This window comes from Schistocerca serialis, chromosome 6 (genome assembly GCF_023864345.2).
Source record: "Schistocerca serialis cubense isolate TAMUIC-IGC-003099 chromosome 6, iqSchSeri2.2, whole genome shotgun sequence".
NCBI classification, from domain to species: domain Eukaryota; kingdom Metazoa; phylum Arthropoda; class Insecta; order Orthoptera; family Acrididae; genus Schistocerca; species Schistocerca serialis.
The window spans coordinates 525,858,685-525,883,559 of NC_064643.1; the positions used below are offsets into that span (position 1 = coordinate 525,858,685).

General features: G+C 37.4%; 1 protein-coding gene across 3 annotated transcripts in view; it reads right to left on the minus strand.

Annotated features, from left to right (window-relative positions):
* Positions 1 to 10,237: 10,237 nt before the first annotated feature.
* Positions 10,238 to 24,875, minus strand: part of LOC126483955 (calcium channel flower) — a 69,042-nt gene continuing 54,404 nt past the window's right edge. The window contains exons 6-7 of one of the 3 annotated variants that reach the window (XM_050107250.1): positions 19,786 to 19,896; positions 10,830 to 10,969 (exon numbers count right to left, since the gene is read on the minus strand). In XM_050107250.1, coding sequence (XP_049963207.1) covers positions 19,788 to 19,896 — 109 coding nt within the window. In that variant the 3' untranslated portion in view covers positions 10,830 to 10,969; positions 19,786 to 19,787. Of the gene's footprint in view, positions 10,970 to 19,760; positions 19,897 to 24,875 lie in introns of all 3 variants that reach the window. The other 2 variants (XM_050107249.1, XM_050107248.1) reach the window with 2 other exon arrangements.

Below are 24,875 nucleotides of genomic sequence, written 5' to 3' on the forward strand. Positions count from 1 at the left end.
GCCCACGAAAGGCAAAGGTCCAGAGTTTGAGCCTCGGTCCAGCACACAGTTTTAATCTGCCAGGAAGTTTCATATCAGTGCACACACTGCTGCAGAGTGAAAACTTCATTCTGGAAACATCCCCCAGGCTGTGGCTAAGCCATGTCTCCGCAATATCCTTTCTTCCAGGAGTGCTAGTTCTGCAAGGTTCGCAGGAGAGCTTCTGTGAAGTTTGGAAAGTAGGAGATGAGGTACTGGCAGAAGTAAAGCTGTGAGGATGGGGCTTGGGTCATGCTTGGGTAGCTCAGATGGCAGAAGACTTGCCCGCGAAAGGCAAAGGTCCTGAGTTCGTCTCGGTGCGGCAAACAGTTTTAATCTGCCAGGAAGTTTCATATCAGCGCACACTCCACTGCAGAGTGAAAATCTCATACCAAGGAAGTTGTCTAAATTAACATCAGTTACCAGACATAGCATCAGTGATGTAATGCCACCACTGCAGTTATATTCGGATTTTAACTGAGGATGTTAGGTGGAGTGGTGTAAAGTTCTTGTCATGCCTCATTCCGCTTTCTTTTCTTCTTACTGGCCAAATTCTAATGCTGAAACTTTTTTCATACTAATCATTAAGGTAGTGTTGTCCATATGAAACAGGATTTAATGAGCTTGATCACATATTGTGCACACTATTACTAAAAATGTATTTTTGTAAAATAATTTTATTTATGGGAGGGGTTGAAATACCGCTTCAGTTGTAAATTTCTTTATTTTCACGTGACCAGTTTCGGACTGTTACAAACCTGTCTTCAGGTGTCATAGCTGTGCTGTGTTCCCCGAGCGCCGCATGTACCGGGTGCGGTGTGCTGCCTATGAATGCAGAACAGGGAGACTCCCTGTTACATGTGTTCATTATGCAGATGTTTGCTTGTTTGAAGTCATTTAGTGTCTGTGTAATCCATGTTGGTTGTCCTTTCAGCATTATAATTTTGTAATAATATATAATAAATAATAATAATAAATATATAATATAATAATAATTAAATTATTTATAATTGCCTAGTCAGTCTCACAACATCCATTCTAGCTGCATGTCCAAAGAACAACATTCTTTTGTGCACGGTATTTTTATTTTCTCTACATATACATAGATATTTTTATTGGTTGTGGCGTGTTACATACTATTTCTGTTGTCCTTGGGCCAAATATGCTTCTAACTAGTCTTCTATCTATTTTCCTGATTTTTTTCTTCTATGCCACATTTCCACACTAGTTTTAGTGTTTCAGCACCATACAGAACCTCAGGACTCGCTATTGTATTATAATGTGTAATTTTGGTCCCGTATTAATGCCTTCTTCTTATACAGAGTTTGTCTGTAAAAGAATGAGACTGGCTGCTGAGCAGCAGTCCAGTCACCAGCAGCACACTCCCCCAGTGTGTGGTTTTTGTGCGTGTGTGTGGTGGTGGGGATTGACTAAGCTAAGCAATGCACTGCATGACAATATGTGTCAATCAAAGTAACAAATCTTTTTACTAGACCCCAGTGACATTAATTTATGGTTTGACCGTAATGTAATGGTCATCTTATTTGCTCTTATCTCTACACTGTCCTTTCCAAGTTGGTTATTTTCTGCGGACAATTTTTAATATTCGTTTTAAATTCTGTCTTTGGGAAAGAAATTAGTAAACTAATTTTTCCTGCTTGCACAGTTAGGATTTCTATTTGGATTTTAGCATTTTCTGCTGTGTCTGTTGCCAAGGCAATGTCATCTGCAAATTCCATGCTGTTCACATAGTTGTTATCTTTGTGGTTTCCCAGTTTGATGCCTTTTGTGTCAGTTTTTCTCTACACTCTAATCACTTTCTCCAAAGCATAGATGATAGTCCATCCTCGTGCCTGACTCCTGTTTTTACCTCAAAGTTTTAGGAGAATTCTCCACACAACCTGACTTCGTATTTGTCCATGATCGTGGTTGAGGTTTGTAGTTTGTTGATCAAAGCCGAATTCTTTCACCACATTGATGAGGAATCTTCTGTCAGTGGAATCATACACTTTCTTGATATGTACAAATGCAAGAGAGACTAGTTGCATAATATATTCTCCATGGTCACCTGTTTTATAAAGTCAATGGACTGGCTGGTAAGATCTGGATAGGCATGGTTCTTTTCATGCTAACAGACTTCTTCCTTGCATTGTCTTCAATGCTAGAGGCTGGAAGAGAGCTGTTTGTATGTATTGACCAACACTATTTCTTCTTTCAACACCATTCTACTTAAGCTTCTTTATACATTGAGTTAAGTCGTACCATCACTATTTAAATACAGATATCTTCTGTAATGAGATTACATTTTGACAAGTGCAACTGACTGAGAATGTATGACAGAATGACAGTTTTAAAACTTCATTTGTTCTTCTTCTGCAGTGCCACTATTATTCTTGTTATTGTGAGTGCTGTTCTTCCATGGTTGGAACACATCTCCAAGGCACAACATCTTAGAACAAGCAGGTGGACATGCTAAACTCATTGACTCATCTTGCAGATTCACAGCACCTGTGTACCTTGCATTACCTGCACATAATAATAAATCATTTTCCCAACAATATGCTGTCTGAAACTTAACTACTAACAAAAATGTTTCTTAAATGTCACAGTTCTCTTTCATTATTGAAAAGAACAGAGTGTGACCCCATTTTCCCTAAAATGATGTGTTATATCTCAGTATCTATCTACTGCATGGCCAACTGTTCATTTTATTGAGCCATAGTTCCTCTGCGTGTTCCTCATTGAGGTATGCCACTATTGCTACTTTATCTATTTTACTGGATGTGTAAATAGTATTTTAATTGCGCTTTGTACTTTGATAGTCATTGTTGCTACAACTGTCTTGTGGTCACAGATAGCAGTTTCAATGCAGACATGCTCAAAGAGATCACGTCCATTTGTTGCCGTTAGATCGCGTGTATTTCCATCACAAGTAGTGTTCTAGGTAGTTTTTAGAGCAGGCATTTAGGATGTCTTGCCATGCCCACAATTAATAAAACCGTAATTTATCCCATTTGATTGTGGGATGATTATCTTCCGGTAATTACAATATGATAGGGAACAGAGGTTTTCTTTTCAAGTTTTCGGCTACATATGGCAGGGTTCAATTACAATTTTATGCCCACACCTGATACTGAATCTTGCCCAAAGAATCTTGCATGTAGATTTAATTTGTATCTCAGTGGATTTGAGTTTCTTTTCTACTGCAACAAATATTCCATTTCCTAGTAGCCCATCCTTTTGATACATACTTAAAATTTTTGCAAAATCCTCACTGCATCAACTTTGGGTTTTTAACTAACTTTCTGAGCCTAGTATTACGTGAGCTTTGCTGCTTTTTAGGAGTGCTTCAAACTCCGGCACTTCGTTGTGAGTGCTTTGGCAGTTATCCACGAGGATTTTAACACTCTCGCCTATGTGTGGCATTTTTTGGATCTTACACTGATACTTCTGGGTCTGCTGCAACTATTATCTGGACTGGATGGAGAATCGCGTAATCTAAAAATCCCTTGTATGCGTACCACAGTCAGCTGAAGTGTATGTTGACAGTGAGGAAGATAACTTGTTAGGCTGACGAGGACAAGATGAAGTGAATGGGGCAAAAAATGTTAAATATCTGGAGGAATGTGGCTAGGGTGTCCTCACCCTCAATCCAGATATCATGCAGAATGTCATCAATGAATCTGAACCAGGTGAGGAGTTTGGGATTTGGAGAGGTTTCTCTAGATGGCCCATGAACAGGATAACATAGGATGCTGTCATGTGAGGTCCATTGAGAATATATTTGGGCTTGGTGACCAGGAAGGAGGTTGTAGTTCTGGAGTCAGTCGGGCATCAGGAAAGGTAGTGTTTAATAGCATGTGCCCATAGCCTTCGGGTGTTAAGTGTAGAGGGAGCATCAACAATGATGAGGAGGGTGCCCTGCCCTCTATTTTAACAACCCATTCATTGTCTGTTCACACAAATGAGAGAAGCTGGGAGAGTTCTTGGAATATCTAAATATCACCCACAACAAAAAGCACACAGTTCTAAAAACACTGGTTGATCAAGCATTCTTTGATGCCAAAAACTTGCCATGAACACTGAACCACTTACAAATAGATTTCCATGAGAATAACTACAACTACCAACAGTATATCCAGCAATTTGAGTAGGTGTCCACAAGCAGAACATCACTGAGGAGAAGAGAAAAAAGCTTGCATTTTTGCCATTCTGTGGTTCAGTGATGAGGAAAAATTTGCTGGCTCTTGAATAGATATAACAAGTCAGTCTTGAGGGATCCAACTAATATATGTCAACTCACAAGACCTGCAATAGATAATGTGGGCCTCAGAACTCCTGATGTGGCCACTATCATGTCATACCTGACTGAACAATGCTGGATTGAAGGAAAGCGGTGCCTGTGACTACACTATCCACAGAAATCAAAAACTGCATTTGAAAATCCCTGTCTCATCAAAAGGGCTGTGATAGGATGATAAAATAAGCTAAAGATTAGAATACCTAATGTCTAATAACACTCTCCACAGACTTCATGGCTTGCAACATAATACAGTGTGAAACCTGGACAATATGAAGTTAAAGCCGATGCTGTAGACACTGCCTTATATAGTAACAGACTGAGCACCAGACACATAAAAGCCTCTACTATAGCTATATAAAGGCAAGGCCAGCAACCACATAACAAACCATTTTTTACCTCTTGACAATGGCTCAGGAACACTTGGTGGAATGCTCATGGATGCATCACTAATTTTGATAATTTTATGTATGGTCATGTTCAGGGTTAACAACTCTGGATACTAATGAGCAGTTTTTGCTTTGTTTTGAAATTGTTTTCCATGAATATGAAAATGAATAATGCAAAGTAAAAACATGCTGGTATTTCATTGTTTAGATAATATAACTTTTCAATTTATATATAAAATAAAAACTATTCAAAGAAAGCTAAAACTTTACATGATGGACTCTAATGAGGTACTGACTAAAACATGCGGGTGAGTGTTGAATCCTAATACTAGTCAAGCAAAATCAAATATAAAATTGTTAGTTGTAGTAAATGTAGAAATATAAATTTTAAGTGGTACTAATACCAGTTTGTAACAGAAATAAAGTTTGTTTTTACAATGAAAGAAAAACTAAACAACTTGTACTGTCATAAATATTGCAAAATTGTTGTGAAGTAGTGAACTTATTAGTGATGAACATTGTAACAATACTAGGTGGTTATCTTCAATATGTAGCTATTCACATAGATCCAGTGTGGGCTGCAAAACTTGCTAGAAATGCTGATGCATTAATGCGGATCTGATTAACAGGGGAAAAGAATTTATTCCAGTTTTGATTGCCAGGTGCATTGTCAGGTCCTGTGAATACAAGAAAGATGTGTAGAAATGTTTCCATATGTAATGGATTAGAAATCGGATGCGGGCAGAAAAGGCCAAACAAGTGATAAAGACATACTGTTGGTTTTATTATTAACTGCTGCTTACACAATTTTGTTCAGTATGAGCACCAGAGACGTCAACAAGATGCTGCATCCAAAAATAATGTGAGCAACAGTTGCTTGAAGCAGTTCTGATGGAATCTGAGCAAATGTTCCTGCTTACTGATCTTCAGATCAGGCAGGGACCAAACATGTCCTTGGTAAAATTGTTCTTTTATGTACCACCAGAGCCAAAAGTCACATGGATTCGGATTAGGTGACCTTGCAGGCCATACACATTTAAGCAGATCTTTCACTGGGCATGTAACATGAGGTGTTGCCGTATCTTGCATGAAAACGGTCGTTTCCATACAGTTGTGCTCTTCCAAAGCAGGAACCACATGTACAAGGTCTTCTTGATTAACGTGCAGCCATCACGGTACACCTGACAGGCCCTCTGGTTGTATTCTCTTGAAAGAAGAACAGACTGAGAATAAAGGTGCTTGTGAAGCCGCACCACAGTCCATACAGTGAGTGCAATAGCTCTGTGTGTAAACACATTTAACAGTACCCCAAATTTGGCAGTTCTGGGTATTCACTGCACTCTTTAGTATAAAATTGACTCCCTAGAACACTGCCTGGCCTCATGTCAACTTTGATCCATCCCAGAAACCAAAGAGCAAATTCAGAGTGTTGCCACTGATCGTGAAGTTTCAGTTGCTGCACCATCTGGATGTTGCATGGGCTCCAGTATAAAATAGACCACAAAACTTCCCTTATTGTTGACCATAGGATTGACAATTCCTGTAACAACGCAAGACAACTAATACTACCCAGGGTATGTGCTGTATAATCACTTACAGCAACAGCACCTCATCACACAGGGATTGGCTACATTCCTCTTCCAGGTGCAACACCAAGCTAACCAATTATTTTTAATTTCATTATCATCATCTTTAAACCCCCCCATGAACCATGGACCTTGCCGTTGGTGGGGAGGCTTGCGTGCCTCAACGATACAGATAGCCGTACCGTAGGTGCAGCCACAGAGGGGTATCTGTTGGGAGGCCAGACAAACGTGTGGTTCCTGAAGAGGGGCAGCAGCCTTTTCAGTAGTTGCAGGGGCAACAGTCTGGATGATTGACTGATCTGGCCTTGTAACACTAACCAAAACGGCCTTGCCGTGCTGGTACTGCTAACAGTTGAAAGCAAGGGGTAACTACAGCCGTAATTTTTCCCAAGGGCATGCAGCTTTACTGTATGGTTAATGAAGAAGCTTGCACAGGACAGAGTAGCATGGAGAATTGCATCAAACCAGTCTCAGGACTAAAGACCACAACAACAACAACAACAACAACATCTTTAAACCATTTAACACCACCATCTCTCTCCTCAAACCCTTCAATGGGGGATACTCTCTCAATTCACAACTCTAATTGCAGCTGTTCACATAAAACAAGTTCCACTGAAAGCACATGGTCTCTAGTCAATAGCCTTACTGTTCACTCATGTATGGCTTGTCAAATGTCATACTATCTTACAAACAGTGCACAGTGCCAGATTTACACCTGGTGGCCAAATTGTGAACTTTTTCCAATGTAAATCAATTTTGCATTAACACATTGATATATCTATCAAGTTTCTGTGGAGACTGATTTAACAAACTGGCTGACTTCGGCTTGCACATATGTTAAATAAATCAAAGTTAAAAGATATTAGTGTCAAGTTATTTGCAAAAGTCTTGGCCCGCACACATATTGTATGCAAATCTATTCAGATACCTTTTTTTGCAGTTGTTTTATGTTCTCTCTCTCAGATCATGAATACACAGCACTGCAATGCATTGACATTGAAATGTTTGGTTTTATTATATTTGAGGAGCATGTTAAAAGTACACGAAAATTTCATTCATTAATGCTTGTACCTCATTCCCCAGTAAGCTGCAAGCAGATTTCAAATTGTCTTGAATTCTCTGGATATTGATACTGATGCTGAAGTCTCAATTGACCCACAAACTGAGGAATCATATACCAACAGAAAAATTACAGCGTAACATAGGCAGTCTACATATAGATTTGTGCCACAACCTTATGGAAAGATTCAATACAGCACTATTTAATGACAGAGAGAACGTCAAAACACATGAGGCTCATCACAAAACTGTTATCATGAGTTCCTAGAAAATCACCCACACCACACGAGTACCGTGGCTGGCCTTGGTCATGGTAGTGGCTAATGATGCACTCTGCAATCAATAGGCCACGCCTCAATTGTTTGATATCTATTACTGTAGATGAAAAAGAAAAAAAAAAGTGTATTGGGTATATCATACATTACAATCCCATTCTACGAATGGCATTTTTGTCACCCTTTTATGAACTTCATGAAAATTTCTCAATTTTGTTGGAATGTCTGAAAAGTTTATCAAAACTTTTGCAGAAAATTGGACAGGGATAGGAGATGAAGAGTACTAGTTGAAGTAAGCATCATTAAAGAGAATCTTTGTCAAGAGTTATTGTCAGCACATTATGCAATATCCATAATTTCATAGAAGAGAGCGAGTAGCGCAGTAGCATTATCACCAGTAATCCCTTCAACAGTTGATTGCCTTACCTAGAAGACTGACTGCAAGGGGCTGCATATTTCTCATAGCTTCCTACTGGCCAGGAAGATGGGAGTAATTTCAAGGTAATGTTGCATGCAGTATCTGCATGATTGTGAAGATTTATGAATATACAGTGTGAAGCATACATCGGAAGATGATATGGTCAGAAAATTTAGACTACAATTGAGCTGCTTTACAACACTTTTATCATCTTTCACTATCATTTTGTAAACTATCTGTGGTGCTGTGATTTTTCTTGGTGTATACTTCAGATGAGGAGTGCCACAAACCAGGTCTCTCCCAGATTTTTAGTATATATTTCTCTTTATCAGCATCCATGTCAACAAACAAATGATTTGTATAGAAATTCAGCACAGTTGGAAGCATGTCTATGGCTCACTACACACTGCCTGTCTAAAATGACTGGCTGAACCTAAATAGCCACAACTTTGGTCTTCGCCGTCTCAGTGTATCATTGCCCTAAATGGTAACCCATTGTGCCAAAAGCAAAGTTAGTAAGTTTGTCCACAATACTTCTGCATATGTCCTGTAACTTTCTTTAATGCTTCATTCATACACAAATATCATCCACTGCAATGACTAACACTAATTAATTAATTTGTCTACATATGCAGCCCACATGGTGTCATACTGTGTGTGGTAGAGGATGCACACTGTGTCCGTATCATTTTGTCCCTTTTTGTTCCATTAACATATGGTGGTGTGGGAAGAAAAATTGTCAGTATTCTTTATGAACATGAAATTCTCAAATTTGTCATACCATTGTGCAAGATTTATAGTTGGATAAAATAATTAAATTACTGTTCATTATTATGCAAGCAAGAACATACTGTAATGTATTTCCAAATATTAATGTATGTTTCTGACACTGACAGAACATGAAAGACCTCATGGGAGCGATTAGTAGCTGTGCAAAGAACTAGGAACTGTATTAAAATGCACAAATAAGTACCGAGGGAACATTATAAAAAGATGGCAATGGCAAAGGCAAAATTTTCCTGCCTTAATATGTTACTCAATGAAGCAATGCAACTGAACTCAAGACACTCCTCTGGTAAAATACTAGATAGGCACAATACTGTTATATTTCTTGCAAGATGATGTATTCTCATTAAACCTCAGAAAAGGGCTGTAAGTAACCAGTGAGAAAGCAACTGTCAGATGAGGTGTTCCGTAGTAACAGTTCAAGTAATTGTACACAATGCTGATCTGAATGTAACCACAAAAGTTCAAGATTTTTTCCATAATGACAAAAATAATTTTGTGGCACACAATGTACTGCCAAAATTGATAATCTCTACTTTTATGATACACTTTCATGGGCTGTGCCAACTGAGAACCAATCTATCATCTTCCATCCTAACTTAGACCTTGATTTAGTTTCAGATCAGTCTCTGAACAAATCCTAGTTTGAAAACAAAAGAGAGGAAGAAAATGCTTTGGTAGTTGGAAAAAGGACAATCTCAATGCCTAAATTTGAACTGACATTATTAGGTAGAACTGTACATTTAAAAATGTGCTGAAGGAACACATGAATAACATTTATCATATATATACTTACATTCATTCAATGAATTTATTACAGTATAAATAACATTCCTAATTAAAATTTTACAACAAAACCACCATTTCCTGAATTTATTTATATTCTTATTCTCTTCTGATCAAACTTTTTCTTACATTACTTACACAACCAAGAAGAACTCAGGAGCTGCCATACAGTTATTTACATTACATTCTGGTACATACACACACTGCCTAATTATCTACACCCATAATTGCGTAACATCAGCATCTCCAAATCACTCCCATATTTGTTACTCAATGCAAATGGATTATGTATCTTAACCCTTTTCAACTATGATTACTGATTTACAATGATACCTTCTACAAAGAGCGGGTACACCAAATGACAAGTTTGTTACAAGTAAAATAACAAAAATGCAATCACGAATGCACATCATCATTAAAACATGTAGTCCATCAGTCTTACAAAGGAAAAAAGTGAGTCAAAGACAAAAACAAATGAATACAAAAATGACATTCACACTAAATATTAATTAATACAAAATATAGCACTTAATCATATAATAGCAGTTAAAGGAAGTCCTATTGGAATGAAATCTTGCCCTTTTTATTTTATTTTCCCTTTTTTTTTTAAAAAAAAAAAAAGAGGACATGGGCATTTCCATTGCAAATAAATACTTACCCTAATTTCGGTTTATCTGGTGGATAACACCGCATGAAGTGCAGTGACAATTCTCAGTCTAAGATTAAAAAGAGTATAACTTAAGAACATTTGTTTATTTACTACGCTGGTCACTTGTTGATCACACTCAAAACCCTACCACACTGAAATATTACAACATTTCTAAATGTAATAATGCTAATAATATTCAACAATACACACACACACACACACAAGTCCAAAAATTATCACAGTGACAGTGTATACAAGAATAGCACAAACAAAACACAATGTGATCAAGATTTCTTAGTCCATATTTTGCCTAAATCTTAACAAATGCAACATACTCTTTCTTTATCACTGATCTACCGAGTTTTAGCTATAAACAATATGCTAATAAATGCAAAAGCACATAAATGACTAAAATGATTTTTGGTACATTGAGGGGACCAAAATGGCATAACACTGTAAATTGACTAAGCCAGCACAATCACATAAATGGCAGTCACCAATGTTTTCAGTTCACACAGGTAGTTTCCACAGCAAAAGAATTGGTAATAGTGAACCAATATGTCATACTACGCCAACTAATGAGGATTTTGGGGGATCGCTGACAGCTGTAGGCTGAGCATGATCAACAAGGTTGGAATGGGTTCCCGTTGGAAGTCCGTCTGGCTGGGCAGCATTACTACGCATCTCCTCTGCCGTTGCCCTGAAAAAATTTTCAGAGGGCATTTGAGATCCTTTTCACAACTGCACTGAAAATACTTCAGAACATTTTATATTTTCAAAGTAAAAACCCTTCAAAAAGAAGCACTATGTCGCTGATAATACAGAGATCAGCATACTGCTAAAAATGACTGATCCAAGCAACTGACTCAACAGTTTACCAATGTTTTAATACATATTTTTTCCAAGGCAGCAAATCAGAAATTACCCTTATATTCTACTGCAAGCAGAAAGTGCACTCACTTAGCTGTAGCCATGCATTGTGACAAAAATTGCAATCAACCAAAAATATAACATTCTATAACTGATTGATTCAATTTAACTGAAATGAAAAAATGTACAGTAAAGCAAAGAGAAGAACAGTATTAGGAATAGGTTTATCATTTACAAGTTCAGTTGTCAGTGATACATACATGCAAAGGACTTCCTCACAGTCAAACAATATTTCTCTTGCTAGCTATGTAAAGAGATTCTAAGATGTTGAAGTATCCGCATTAATCAAGGGAGTGCACCATTTTGATGTGCTGGTAAAATAGTGCATTAGTTACTTACAGACAATTTGAAATTTGGCAACATTTGTTTCAGAAAGTATACAGCAAGGAAAGTACAAAGTGAAGTATTGCCTGTTTGTTTCTATTTTGGAATCTTCCGCTGACATCTGTTTAACGATTTTCCTTATGTTCCAATAATGTGAGTGGCTGGTGTAGTCAAAGATTCACCCAGCAGTAGAGGGTGAAGCTTTACTGATGCCACCCACTTGTGCTGCTGAAACATCAGGAAACTTGTTTAATGTCAGCTGAAAATCCTGAGACAGAAGCAAACAAGGCTGTGAAAACCCGAACAATTTTGCACAACGTGGTACATGAAAACAAATCAGTCCAATCATCTGCAGACACAAGATTTACTTTTAGTGACCGAACTGTCAGGCCCCATCTCACATCTTTGATTTGCTAGGACCTCTCTTCTTCTGCTATTTAAACCACACATATACTCTACTGCTAATCTTTCACTAACTCTACTGAGAAAAAGGATACAATAGAGATCGGTTTATTCCTGTTTAAGATTAAAATCATGGTATGAAACATAATTGTTATCTGTAAAGAAGTTTCATTCCAGTGTTCACACTCCTGCAGTATGAAAGACTCATTTGAGAAACATTTCAAAAAATTCAATGGAGGGTAGCTTTGTCATAAGATTCCTCCCTGGGATCACTGCATATGGGTGGGAAATGTGACTCAGGTTAGAGTACACTGAAGCCGTAAGAATAACCATAAATACATAGTCATACTATAATGGGGAAAGACAATACTGACTAAAAGCAGTAAGGACAAGATCAAGTGTGTGTGTCTCCCACATAGTTTTGATTTTTCAAGATGTTTCGTCGGTCATCAACTCCTTCTGTAGAAAGCTTTCCTTGCAAGCAGAAAAGCTTCCCAAGACAAACTTGCTAATAGAGAGGTTACTAACAGCATGGGAAATGAAACCGCTTCAGTCACAATGAGTCTTTTAGACTTCCCACTTAAAAACAATTGAAGTTTCCTAGTAATAAGAAATATAGATTTATTTGGGTTTCAGATGTCACACATGTGGTTGCTGGATATAATTTTGGTACTTCTGAACATTAACAGTATTGCTCCATGCGCTAGCAAAGAATTTTAGGTTTTGTATGTCCACCTAATGTCACCTCACATTTTTGCAATTTTTCTACCTACAAGTCATCTTCCAAACAAATGTGCACTAAAAATCATTCTGTAAACCACAACAAGAATTGTCTATGAAGGGTATGTGCATCTCCCTTCATTCATGGTATTGTATCAATGTTGCTGATTACATAAGAAATGAGCTTGTCTCCACACTGCCATGAATGGGACAAACACTGCTTTTCATATGACAAGCAGATCAGTACAGCGTTTGTCAACAAACTGGCACACTTGAGGCACCTGTAAGCTTTCAAAACAAGTTTCTTCAAGTATTATAGGAAAATATTGTGCAGTTAAGGCCAGATATTGACATTTTTCTTGAGTGGCTGCCCTTTATTGTCTTTCTACTAGACTAGGACAAATAATGTACACACGGTAATGGAGGAATACCACATATCTTAAACAGAGGTTTGCAAGAGTCTCTAGGTTTGCATCCAAGCAGCCCTTTTTTTTTTGTAGTTTGAAAGTGCTATAAGCCATTTTAGAGTTTCTCCAGAAAGTGACTCCACATTTAGGACAAAAATGGAAGTAGCCATGATATGCATTCATTACTGTTTTCTGACTACAGCATATTTTTGGCGAGAAAAGAAGATAACATGTCTTGCTCAGGTATTCAATGTGCTTATTCCACTTTACATTACTGTGCAGCTTAAGTCCAAGGAATTTGGTTTCAATACTGTTACTAAGTAGTTCATCGTTGATAGAGGCCAATGGGATAAACATGTCCTTGTTTGGAGCATTGTGGACTTTTTTTGTTTTTGTTTTTTTTGTTTGTTTTTGTTTTTAGCTGATTATTCTGTGCCCAGCTGCCAAGTAATTTGTTTATGGGCTGACAAGTGTTCAGATACAGTGTTTAGATGGATATTTGTGTGCTTGATGCACACTGCCTGATTATGATTGCTCAGGAAGGAACTGATCCCATTTTGGACAGACCTCAAATAACATTTTTCAAGCTCTGACAGCAGAATCTTATGGTCCACCATGTCAAAAGCTTTTGACATGTCAATGAATACCCTTATTGAGTCCTGTTTCTTTTCTATTAGGCTTAATATGGAATTTATGCTCTCATAAATAGCAGTTGTCATTGACTTCTTATTTCTGAAACCATGTTTTTCATTGCATAGGATATTTTTTTTATTTATAAATTTCATAAGTTTGTCATGCATAACATTTTCTAATACTTCTGAAATGCAGGAAGAAATTGTGATGAGTCTGTAGTTATTTATATTATCTTTTCCACCTTTTTATGTACTGGAATGACTTTTCAATACAGCAGGGAAAGTGACTTCCTGAAGTGAAGTAAGCAGTCACGTAAATGTGTAAGTATTTCAATTAGACTTGATGCACTCCTCTCTATGAGACTGTTACAGGGACACCATCAGTGCCTGAAAAGGTGGAATTTTTTGGTTCTTTTATTACATTAACTACTACATCTTGTCAGATAGAACTTATGTACATTGATCCTCTACAAGCACTTATTTTGTATTCATTGGCTTGGGTGCTCTTATGCAAGTTTGATAGTATCATATTATCAGCAACACCTGTTAAAAAAAACTGTTAAAAGTGTTTGCTATTTTTAAGGGGTTTATCACTCTTATACTTTTTGTGACAGTGTTATATTTTTGCAGGATGGCCTGTGTTCAACAGATTCTTTTTTATAACACAACAACAGCCTTCTGTTTATTAGCTGAATTGTAAATGTATTTGTCATTATGCATTTTTTTGCTCCTCTCACTACTTTTCTTAGAATTCTTGAGTACTTTTTATGGTATTTGTGTATTTCAAATGAGGAATTTTTGGTTTGCGCATATTACAAAGTAGTCTTATCTTACAGCATGGAACCCTTATTCCCCTCGTGATCCAGCTTTTTGCTCTAGAATTCACCCTTACGGTTACAATTCTCAGTGGGAAGGCAATTTGAAAGAAATGGGTTAATGTATCTATGAAAGAGTTGAATTTTTCTTTGATACCATTAATTTTGTAAACTTGTGACCATTTTTCTTTCTGTAATAAGCTGTTGCAGTTTACATTATCCTTATTATACCTTCTACTTGTAGTTCTTTAAGACATGTTAATAATAATGCCTTTCATTTTTAAGCTTAATATTTTAGCAAGATGGTCACTAAAACCTGCACTGAAATTTTTTAGTGAAGTGTTGTGTAAACTTTTCTTGAGCAGAAATTGATCTAAAGCTGTTTCGCAAGCTACTGTTACTCCTGTAGCAGCTTTTACTTCAGCCAGTAAATTATAGGATGTTGCACGGTTCAAAAGGGCCTCTGTTTTCTACTATATGTGAAGTTGCCTCAGATTATCAACTCTCAATCCATTTTGTTTACTTTATTTAGCAATAACTCCATTTCATTTAGGAAAACTTCAAAGTTTCGAGATGGTGATCAGTAAACTGTAGCAAAAAAACTACGTTGAAAATAATATTTCAAAAGCCAGTGACAGGATATTTTTAGTTGGAAACCTCAGATCTCCAATGGATCGAGCTGTGATGCAAAAAACACAAACATTTACGATACATTAAGTTTTCTGAACACCATCCAATAGATTTCAATATACTTTTTGGCATTCTCCAAAATACATGTACCACTTCACTAAAAATCTATCCATACTTTGAAATGGTAGTACAATTCATAATGCAACCAGCTTCTTGTTTATTTCTTCTCAGAGAGCTTCTTTTTATCCATCTCTACAGGCAAAAATCTAACGAGGTGAGGTCTAATAACAGTGGAGGCCAATAAAGAGAATTGAAGCAGCCAGTTTGGTAGTCAGTGGTGTTACATTTAGATTGTGTGTTACCTGAGAGATGTAAACTGCAGGAACTTGGTTATGTTTAAAGAGCATGCTTAGTCCTGTAGGCAAAGGAATGCAAGCTTTCAAGGCTGCTGTTAAAATCCTTGGCGATTTCTGTTTTATGGGCTCTGGTCCAGGGCATGTTTCTATGCTGAACTCTTTCCACACTAGAGGCTCTTCATTTAGCATAGATGATTTAAGAAGGCAAAAGATATATTTAATCTGTTTTTGCTCATACTACAGTACACCACACATTTACAGAGAAGATATGCTGAAACTGCCTCCAGAATGGTATTCATATCTTTGTCACACAACAGGTGTTAGATGGGAGAGCTGCTGACGCCATCCCAGACAAAAGTTACATTACTATACCACAAATTGCAAGTTGGTATTGCAGAATAATAACTGTTGAAAAGTGAGGAGATTACTTATAAGAACAAAACATACTACAGAATTTTGTGAGTAGCAAAGTTCAACAGGCAGTGTGTTTTCCATATTTTCATTCGATAATTCTTTCTTTCCAATGTTCTTTATTCAGCCAATGTTAGATGTGGACTAGTATGGTACTTTTCCAATTCTGCAGAGAACCAACCACACCTGAATATAAGCTACTATTATTACAATTGAATCACTACTCACCAGCTCATTTTAAAGCAACTGCCATCTCCCCATGAGGAGAAATCCATGTACCCCTTCTGTCTGAATCTAGTGTAATTGCATGGTTAAATGTTACATCATTTTTCAAAGTGCATGCACAATGTGCGTCTGGGGTGGGACGTGGCAACCAGCCCCGACTATCTTTGTGAATATAGAAGACAGCCTAAAACCATGTCCAGGCTGGCTGCCGCCTCAGACCCAGTGTTAATCTGCAAGGTGAATTTGATCTGAGGCCTACATGCCTTCCTGTGTGTTTTCGTTCAATAAAGTCCCTCTGAATTATACGTCTGGGTTGAGTCTTCAAGAAACAGCTTATACAACTGAATCATAATGAATAATACACTGACTTAGCAAGTTACAAAGTTTGTCCGGAAAATACGTATAAAAGTTGAATAATGTCTTTATGTTACAAGTTGCAGTCACCGCCAGGTGGGACTACTGCTGTAATCAAACCCATCAATGCTCAGTTCTAGTCAGAGCACTCTGCGTGAAGGTGGGAGTATGCGGCAGCTTGTTGACCGTTACCCTTTTTCACCTGCCGTCGGCATGGAGCTATCTCTGATTGAGGAACAGCGTGTCAACATCAAGTTTCTTGCAAAGCTAGGCAAGAATGGCCGTGAGATTTTTGAGTGTTTGAAACAGGTTTACGGAGACAATTCTCTGAAGGAACCAACCGTGAAAAAGTGGTTAAAAAGGTTCCGGGATGGCCGAGAAGAAGTGAACGATGACCCTTGCACAGGACGCCCATCGAAATTGAGTTCTGATGCAAATGTTGAACGAATTCAGGCTTGTGTTCTTACAGACCATAGATTGACAGTCAGAATGATTGCTGACGAGCTGTCAATCCCCAAAACAATCATTCACGAAATCCTGACACAAAAACTTGAAATGAAGAAATTGTGTGCGAAAATCATACCGAAGCTCTTGACGTCAGAACAGAAGCAAAGAGGGTTGAGTGCTGTGAGGATTGGTTGGAAGCAGAGGAACAAGGGGACTTTCTCAACCGAGTCATCACTGGAGACGAGTCCTGGTTTTATGAATTTGATGTGGAGCTCAAATCTCAAAGCAAGGAATGGAAAACAGTAGGAGAACTGAGAACAAAAAGGTCGCGAAAATCAAGGTCCAATGTGAAAACAATACTGATTGTTTTCTTTGATTCTAGGGGCATTGTTCACAAGCAATTTTTCCCTCCCGGCCAGAGAGTGAACAGAAATTTTTACGTTGAAGTTCTGACACGTCTCAGAGCTCGTGTGGCCCCGAGTTCGACCGGAGTTGGCAAAAGGGGGCAGGTCGATCCCTCATCACGACAATCCGCCCACTCACACGTCGCTCATTGTGCGCGAGTTTTTGGCCTGAAGCACAATCACCGTGACAGACCACCCGCCTTATTCCCCCGACTTAGCCCCGTGTGACTTCTTCATGTTCCCGAAATGCACAACTGAAGACTTTCAGCAATATTATCAACAGTGGAAATGGTGTTGGCAGAAGTGTATCACTTCTCAGGGCGAGTACTTTGAAGGAGACCATATTGTAATACCTGAATAAAGGACAAACCTCATACATAATGTGAAACTCTCTTTAAAATGACCGATGTTATTTGTTGTAAATTATCCATTAGTTTAAAATTGGTGTCCATTATTACAATACTGGAAGGAAAAATTACTTTCATTACTCTCCATTAAATTTATCTATGGCTCAGAAAGGGGCTAATAATGGTACAAGCAAAACCTCTGATCACTTATCTACTAATATTGTTTGACCAATTGTTCAGTATTCTACATCAATCTCTGACACTAATCACATGAGATTTAGAGAAGACAAATACTTTGTTCATAATGGTCTGTTTGTCATGGAGGGAGATTAGATGGCAAAAATCATTATTTGTTGTTTCAGTCACTTATTTTAAACATCACTGTATGTTTCAGCGGTCATGTCATCAGGTGATTCTGATGTTTTCATACCTTGTGTTACCTACTTGGCAGACAGCCATGTAGTAACAAAGTTGTTTGTCATTTTGCTTTGATGAATGAACATTTGCATTAATTTACAGCACTAAAAGGGGTTATACACTTTTCTGCATCCCTGCAGAAGCTGTACTTACTGCATGTCTGGATGAATACACTTATTGTATGCTGCTATAGTGCACCACACATTTGTCAGTACACATTTCAAATAAAAATATTTTTCAAGTTTTAACAATAAATGGCAACCTTTTAACTTAGTTCATTTACTAAGAATGAGAGTACCATGAAGCTTATCAGCAGGCTACTGACAAACACTACAGAAAATGTGTTGTGCATCATGGAAAGATTTATTGTTAAAATTCTACAATCCTCCCACACACATCTCAAAAAATGACTATGGCAGAAATATTATTGATATTCAATCTCACAGAGGCTACTCAGTTTTTATCCCGCACATCTCACAAATGTAAAAGGAGTGTAGTAAAACAATAAACACCCTCTGCCAAATGCTGTAAGATGACTTATGGCATAGATGTAAATAATATAAAAATGCCTATAATGTGTGTCAAGGATAGATCACTACACATCAAATGGTTGGAATGTTCCTTCTGGGCAATTTCTAACAGAGGAAAGCTTTGTGTCTGATGTACTGCCACACATAATGGCTACACACACTGCTGTATTCACTATGAGTAAATAGTAAATGATTCTTGCAGTCTTTACTATTGCCTTGGGCTATTATCAGAATCCAAAAATTATGTTGACATGGGGAAAACTGTTCTATTGCATTTCTTTGTATGTCCAGCAGAGTTACAATATTTGGCAATACTAGAATCTGAGGGTGTCAAAAGGCAAGTGAAACACTGATGTTCAGTGGAAAAGTTCATTGTGGGCTGCGCTGACTGATAAGCTATTCCAAATGACAATGTATCTTTTATAAAATCCATTTCCAGTCGCAAATCATCCTTGACCACTCCAAGAAGGGGAGAAATGTAAGCTAATGCATGGAAAACCACTTTTACCTTAAATTCTTAAGCTTTACGGCTGTCTTTAACAAAATACTGCCCGCATGTAAAAGGAAAGTTTTGCACACTCCCCAAAATCACACTAGTCTTCAATTAAATTGAACTGAGTATCAATTTTTCTCTTAACTCACACTGTTACTCCCTTAACTCCTTATGCATACTATCTAAATTGGAAACTAAGTGTGGCCCTATGGCATGTAACAGTGATGGCAATTTGAAGCTTACAAAATATGTCTCAGAACCATCATTATTCAATTCATATAAAAAAATCCACTTCATTTTAATAACTGATCTGTAAATTAATATTTTACACTATAAATGAAACCAATTTCTAAATTTACTAAAAAATTCTTTTGTTGCATCAGTGCAGCATCTAGAAAGAATAAAATGCAAAAGTGTGCTAAATTCATTACAATAATATTTATTGGTAAGACTACTATGCATTTCACCAACTTTCTAGTACTATCTAACTTTGTAGGATATCAACATGCGGTGTTCAGCTGTAAAGGAAATGCATTACTAGCCATGAGAATACTAAGAAGAATGAAGATATTTTTGCATTTTGATTTCTGATCCAAAATAATGTAACATGCAGGGCACATGCAAAAAAGATTAATGATGTTCATTACAGTGATAAAGAAACTGAGTTATTACGCCTAGGTTGGGCGCCATATGTCAGGATCTTCCATTAGTGTTGTGTTATGGTCAACTTGGGGAGTTGAAGCTGGAGGTGATGCCATTGCCGCCATGTCTTGCCGAGAACCTCTGTCAACGTAATATCATGAATATTAAGTTGATATCCCCAAAAAATCAAAATAGGTCTTCTGGAGTTATTGTGTACATACAAACTTTGTTAAACAGAAGAACTGTGATTATTTCTCAACTTTAAACACAAAAACTGTCTTACATATAAATATTTCCTATTTCATGTGACACGCGATATTTTATAATGTTAAGCTAAAGAAGCATGCAAAGAATATTTTAAAAACTAAGAAAAATGTTCACTATATTTCATATTTTCGTGGCTTAGTGGTTAAGTGCAAACTACTGAGCTACAGATATGGGGCTTGATCAATAGTCAGACAGGATTTTTATCTTTCACTTATCAATTTGTTAATGTGAAAAATTCCAAGTTGCACCTTGGTTTGAAGTCCATGTAAACTGGTTGGATAAGTCTGTTCACATCTCTGAGGAAGGCAAGGGTAGATATTACCACTTTTAATAGGACTATGTCTAATGAAGAACTATTGTTTCTCAAAACAGCTTCCATGCTGACTGCTTTATCTTCTATCTCATTTTGCAGCAATCATGATCAACAGTGAATTCATAATGATGAGCATGATCACTCCATGTTAAGACCATGCACGATGGTACAGGTCTCTACTTGAGATGAGCAAGGTTGAAATCCCCATCCACCAACCCCGATTTAACAAGATGGCAGCAGCATATAAAGACAAATTAGAAACAAGGATAACACAGTGTATGGATCATTGTTTTCTCAAAGGGATAATCCAGCATTTGTCTTTCAGGTAAGGCAAATGAGAGGAAAGGTCATTTCGTAAAGCCAAAGTGAATTTATTTCCCATTCCTTTCCAAATGAACCAGGTCTCTCTCCTCATTGACCAAACAATTAACAATATACAGGGTGTTCAAAAAAGTGACTAATACTCAGAGGCGGTAGTACTGATTGAGGAAAAACGTCCAATCAACATCGGTCCAGAAATGCATACTTTCTGTGATAAACATGTGTTTACAGGTGGTGTTCAACTTGCTGTCCAATCATGACAATACACCCCTCTGCCCTCTGGCATAAGGAATGATGCACCCTTTGAAGTATACCCAGTTGCTGTTTTACCGGCTAGTACCCATTGAAGACAACCCTGTAGTGTCCACACATTGTTGATTGACATGGTGTAGACTAATTCCTTTAAGTGTCCCCCACAACTTTAAGTCTAGGAGATTAAGGTCTGAGGAACGAGCAGGCCTGAACTTTTCAGATAATTGTTTTCACTCCTAAATGAATTACCGTCTACAAGGGCTTTCTATAACTGTATTAATTTTTAACTGTTAAACAAAATTCACCAACTAAGAAGCACCCTTTATTATAAAATCTTAGCATTTGTTACCTCTTATCTTTGGTGCAAATGCCAGCTAATGTAAAATGGAGTGATTAAGACATCATCCCCTGACAATTGAAACCTCATATTGCTTTCTATGCAATTAAAGCACTGCCTGCTTTTACCATTATTGATTCATGTACTAAAGTAATTTTGCTTCCAGACTATGCCACAGGTTGCAGAGAAAAAGCATATGCACAGAATTACTAAAAGGTAAAGCTTGTTTTCACATCACAATAATTTATGTGGCATTGTCCTCCTGGAGGCATTATTATGCCTTTCCTATCCTCTAACCTTTGAACTGATGGACCCAGCGAGTTATGGGGAGATAGGGAGGGGGCTACACTTCAACAATGACCCTGAACCACAGTGCAATTTGACATTTTTCACATTAACAAAGACTGCCACAGATGAAAGAAGTGGTAAGTGACAGAAAAATATCTTAGGGCAACTGATAATTGAATTCCGGACCTTGCAATTTATGATCTGGTTCTCTGGTTGGGTGGATAAGTGTCACACACAAATTGCCTGTCTTATATTAATTTTAAATAAATCTGGTTGATAGTTTTGTAAAGAGACAAAAGGAATTTTAAACATAAGAAATGTTTGTGACCTTATTAAACAAAACCACGACTGTTACAGTGACCGTTGATGACACTTTTAAATTAAGTTAAATGCATTTGAAACAAATAAGACTCTATAGTTGCAAAATGTAGCACAATCCCCATATTATCTGTAGAAACTGTGACTAATTCTGCAAGATGTGTTATGGAAACATTAATTAAGTATGTGTTTACTGTTATTTGTGTATTTTACTTGACATCCATAAAAAGTTAAAGACACAAATTAAATCTGAAACATCAATCTACATCTCTCTCTCTCTCTCTCTCTCTCTCTCTCTCTCTCTCTCTCTCTCTCTCTCTCTCTCTCTCTCACACACACACACACACACACACACACACACAGCAATCCAATCTCCCCCTCCCTGTCGACACACAAACAAAAGTTGCCACTTGTATGTTGGTGCAATATCAGGTGATTTGTGTCTCCTATTTATTGTGCACACTTTTATACACTGTCTGTTCAAACTTTTTCCATCCTAGTTTTCAGTGAAGAACAAGGCACCAAACCCTTTCCACTTAGAATAGCCTACACTGAATTATGGGAATGCAGACATTCTCTTGTCATTGTAAGTAGCACAGAGCTGTTACAGTAATTTGTGCAGCCTTTTACAATAAGCATGGCAAACAACAGTGAATTTGTTTAAACTACGGGTAGCAATTTCATACTGGAACAAACATTTGTCAGGAACTATTCAGCCCATCAATTGTGTCTTTTTCACTTTTTGTAAAATAGCCCCATGCAATAGGCAATATTTCTGACACGCATGATTTTCACCCTTACTCTGTATAATGGTTCTCTTTCTAAAGATTTTCTTTTAAAGAGTGGGCTCAATGCAAGAAAAAGGCAGTTCACTCGGCAAAAATTTAATTATCTTTTTCATTACTATGGTGTAAAATGCGGTCCAGTTATTCCTACTGATGTACAATATACTTCTCCCTCTATATTAAATTATGCCTAGTGGAGTGAATTTAAGACATTATTTTGGGGTCAGCTTCTCCAAACCATTACAAAAAATATTAATAATATGTCACTGTTAAAAAAGAGAGCAGTACCTATGAAGCTCATCCTCTTTAACACCTTTGGCCTACACAACAGTTGGAACCATGGCCAGTTTGTAACACGCAGCCATGGCGCTCCCTACCTCACACAAAATAAAAACATAACAACAAGAATCAAAGTCTTGTGTAAGAAAACATTAAATATATGCCATAACACTCCAGTGAATGAAAGATAGTCAAATTATACATTACATCTGATGGTACCTGCAGCAGGAGTATGAATGCTAGGGTCACCAATGTTGTGACATTATGCCTGTTAATTTTGACACTCTGGAGTATGTTCCTATCACTACCAATCAAATAACCAGCTATCACACAGAGAGAAATCACATCTGAGCAGAAATGGCTCTGAGCACTATGGGACTTAACTTCTGAGATCATCAGTCATCTAGAACTTAGAACTAATTAAACCTAACCAACCTAAGGACATCACACACATCTATGCCCGAGGCAGGGTTCGAACCTGCGACTGTAGCGGTCGCATGGTTCCAGACTGTAGTGTCTGAGCAGAAATCTTCCAAACTAGACACCCAAACAACTAACAATCAAGAAGAAAAAAATACTGATGCCTGTGACCACTTCAGTTCAGAATGCATTCTTGTAAAATAACGGATACTAGACCTACTCGACAACTGCCAAGTGCTCTAATCTCTTGGAGAAAAGCAAGGTTATAACGGTCATCAAACCAAGAAAGTTACCTGATGATCCTGGAAGCTGTATCTCTCCATACACACTACAAAGCTGCTCCTTATTCTTTCAACAGCCAGTTCCTATTTGGGAAAAAGTACGACTTCACAAATAATAAATGTCGCACAACTGATCAAGAATGGTTTTGAAAATCTGTAAACCTGTGTTCAGGGCCTCTTAGGTCTCTCTGCCTCCTATGATCTGTTTCAACTGAACTCAGACCAACAGTGTTAACACCATAACAAAAGGCTAGACACTGGCCTTGATATCAGATACCTCTTGGACAACAGTAATTAATTAATTAGTTAATTAATTGTTAAAGTTTTTGTGGTCTTCAGTCCAAAGATGGTATGATGCAGCTCTCCACACTCCTGTGCAAACCTAGCCATCTCTGGATAGCCGCTGCAACGTACACTGAACCTGGTTACTGTAGCCAATCCTTCATCTTCCTCTACAATTTTTACTACTCACACACTTCCTTCCATAAACTGATAATTCCCCGATGTCTCTAGATGTGTAGTATCAACTGATCCCTTCTTTTGATCAAGTTGTGCCACAAATTCCTTATATCGCCATTTTGATTCATATCCTCCTCATTAGATATTCAGTCTATCTACCTAATCTTCAGCACTCTACTGTAGCACAACATTTTGAAAGCTTTATCCTCTTCCTTTCTGAACTGTTTGTCATCCATCTTTCACACCCACACAAGGCTACACTCCAGTTCAGGAAAGACTTTGTAACATATAGACTTACACTTAACGTCAACAAATTTCTCTTTTTCAATTATGGTTTCCTTGCTACTGCCTGTTTGTATTTGGCTATTGTCAATTTTTCAATTTTTTTTCTTTTTTGCTGCTCGAAAAGCAGAAGTCGTCCTATTACTTTTAGGGTCTCATTTTCTAATCAGATTCTTTCAACATCACCTGATTTAATTTGACTACATTCAGTTAGCTTTGTTTTACTTTCACTGATAATCAGTCTATAACATATTTTCCAAGACAATATTAAATTTTTAACTTTTCTTCCAAGTCCGCCAGAATAACAATGTCCTTGGAAAACCTGGATATTTTTATTTCTTCTGCTTGTACCAATTCCCTATTTAAATTTCTCCTCTTTCCTTCACATCTTGCTCAGCGTACAAATTGAATAATATTGGGGATAGGCTACAACCCTGTCTCACTCTTTTAACTACAGTTTTCTTTTTATTCTCTTCAAATCTAACTGTAGTCTGGTTTCTGTACAAGTTGCAGATTAA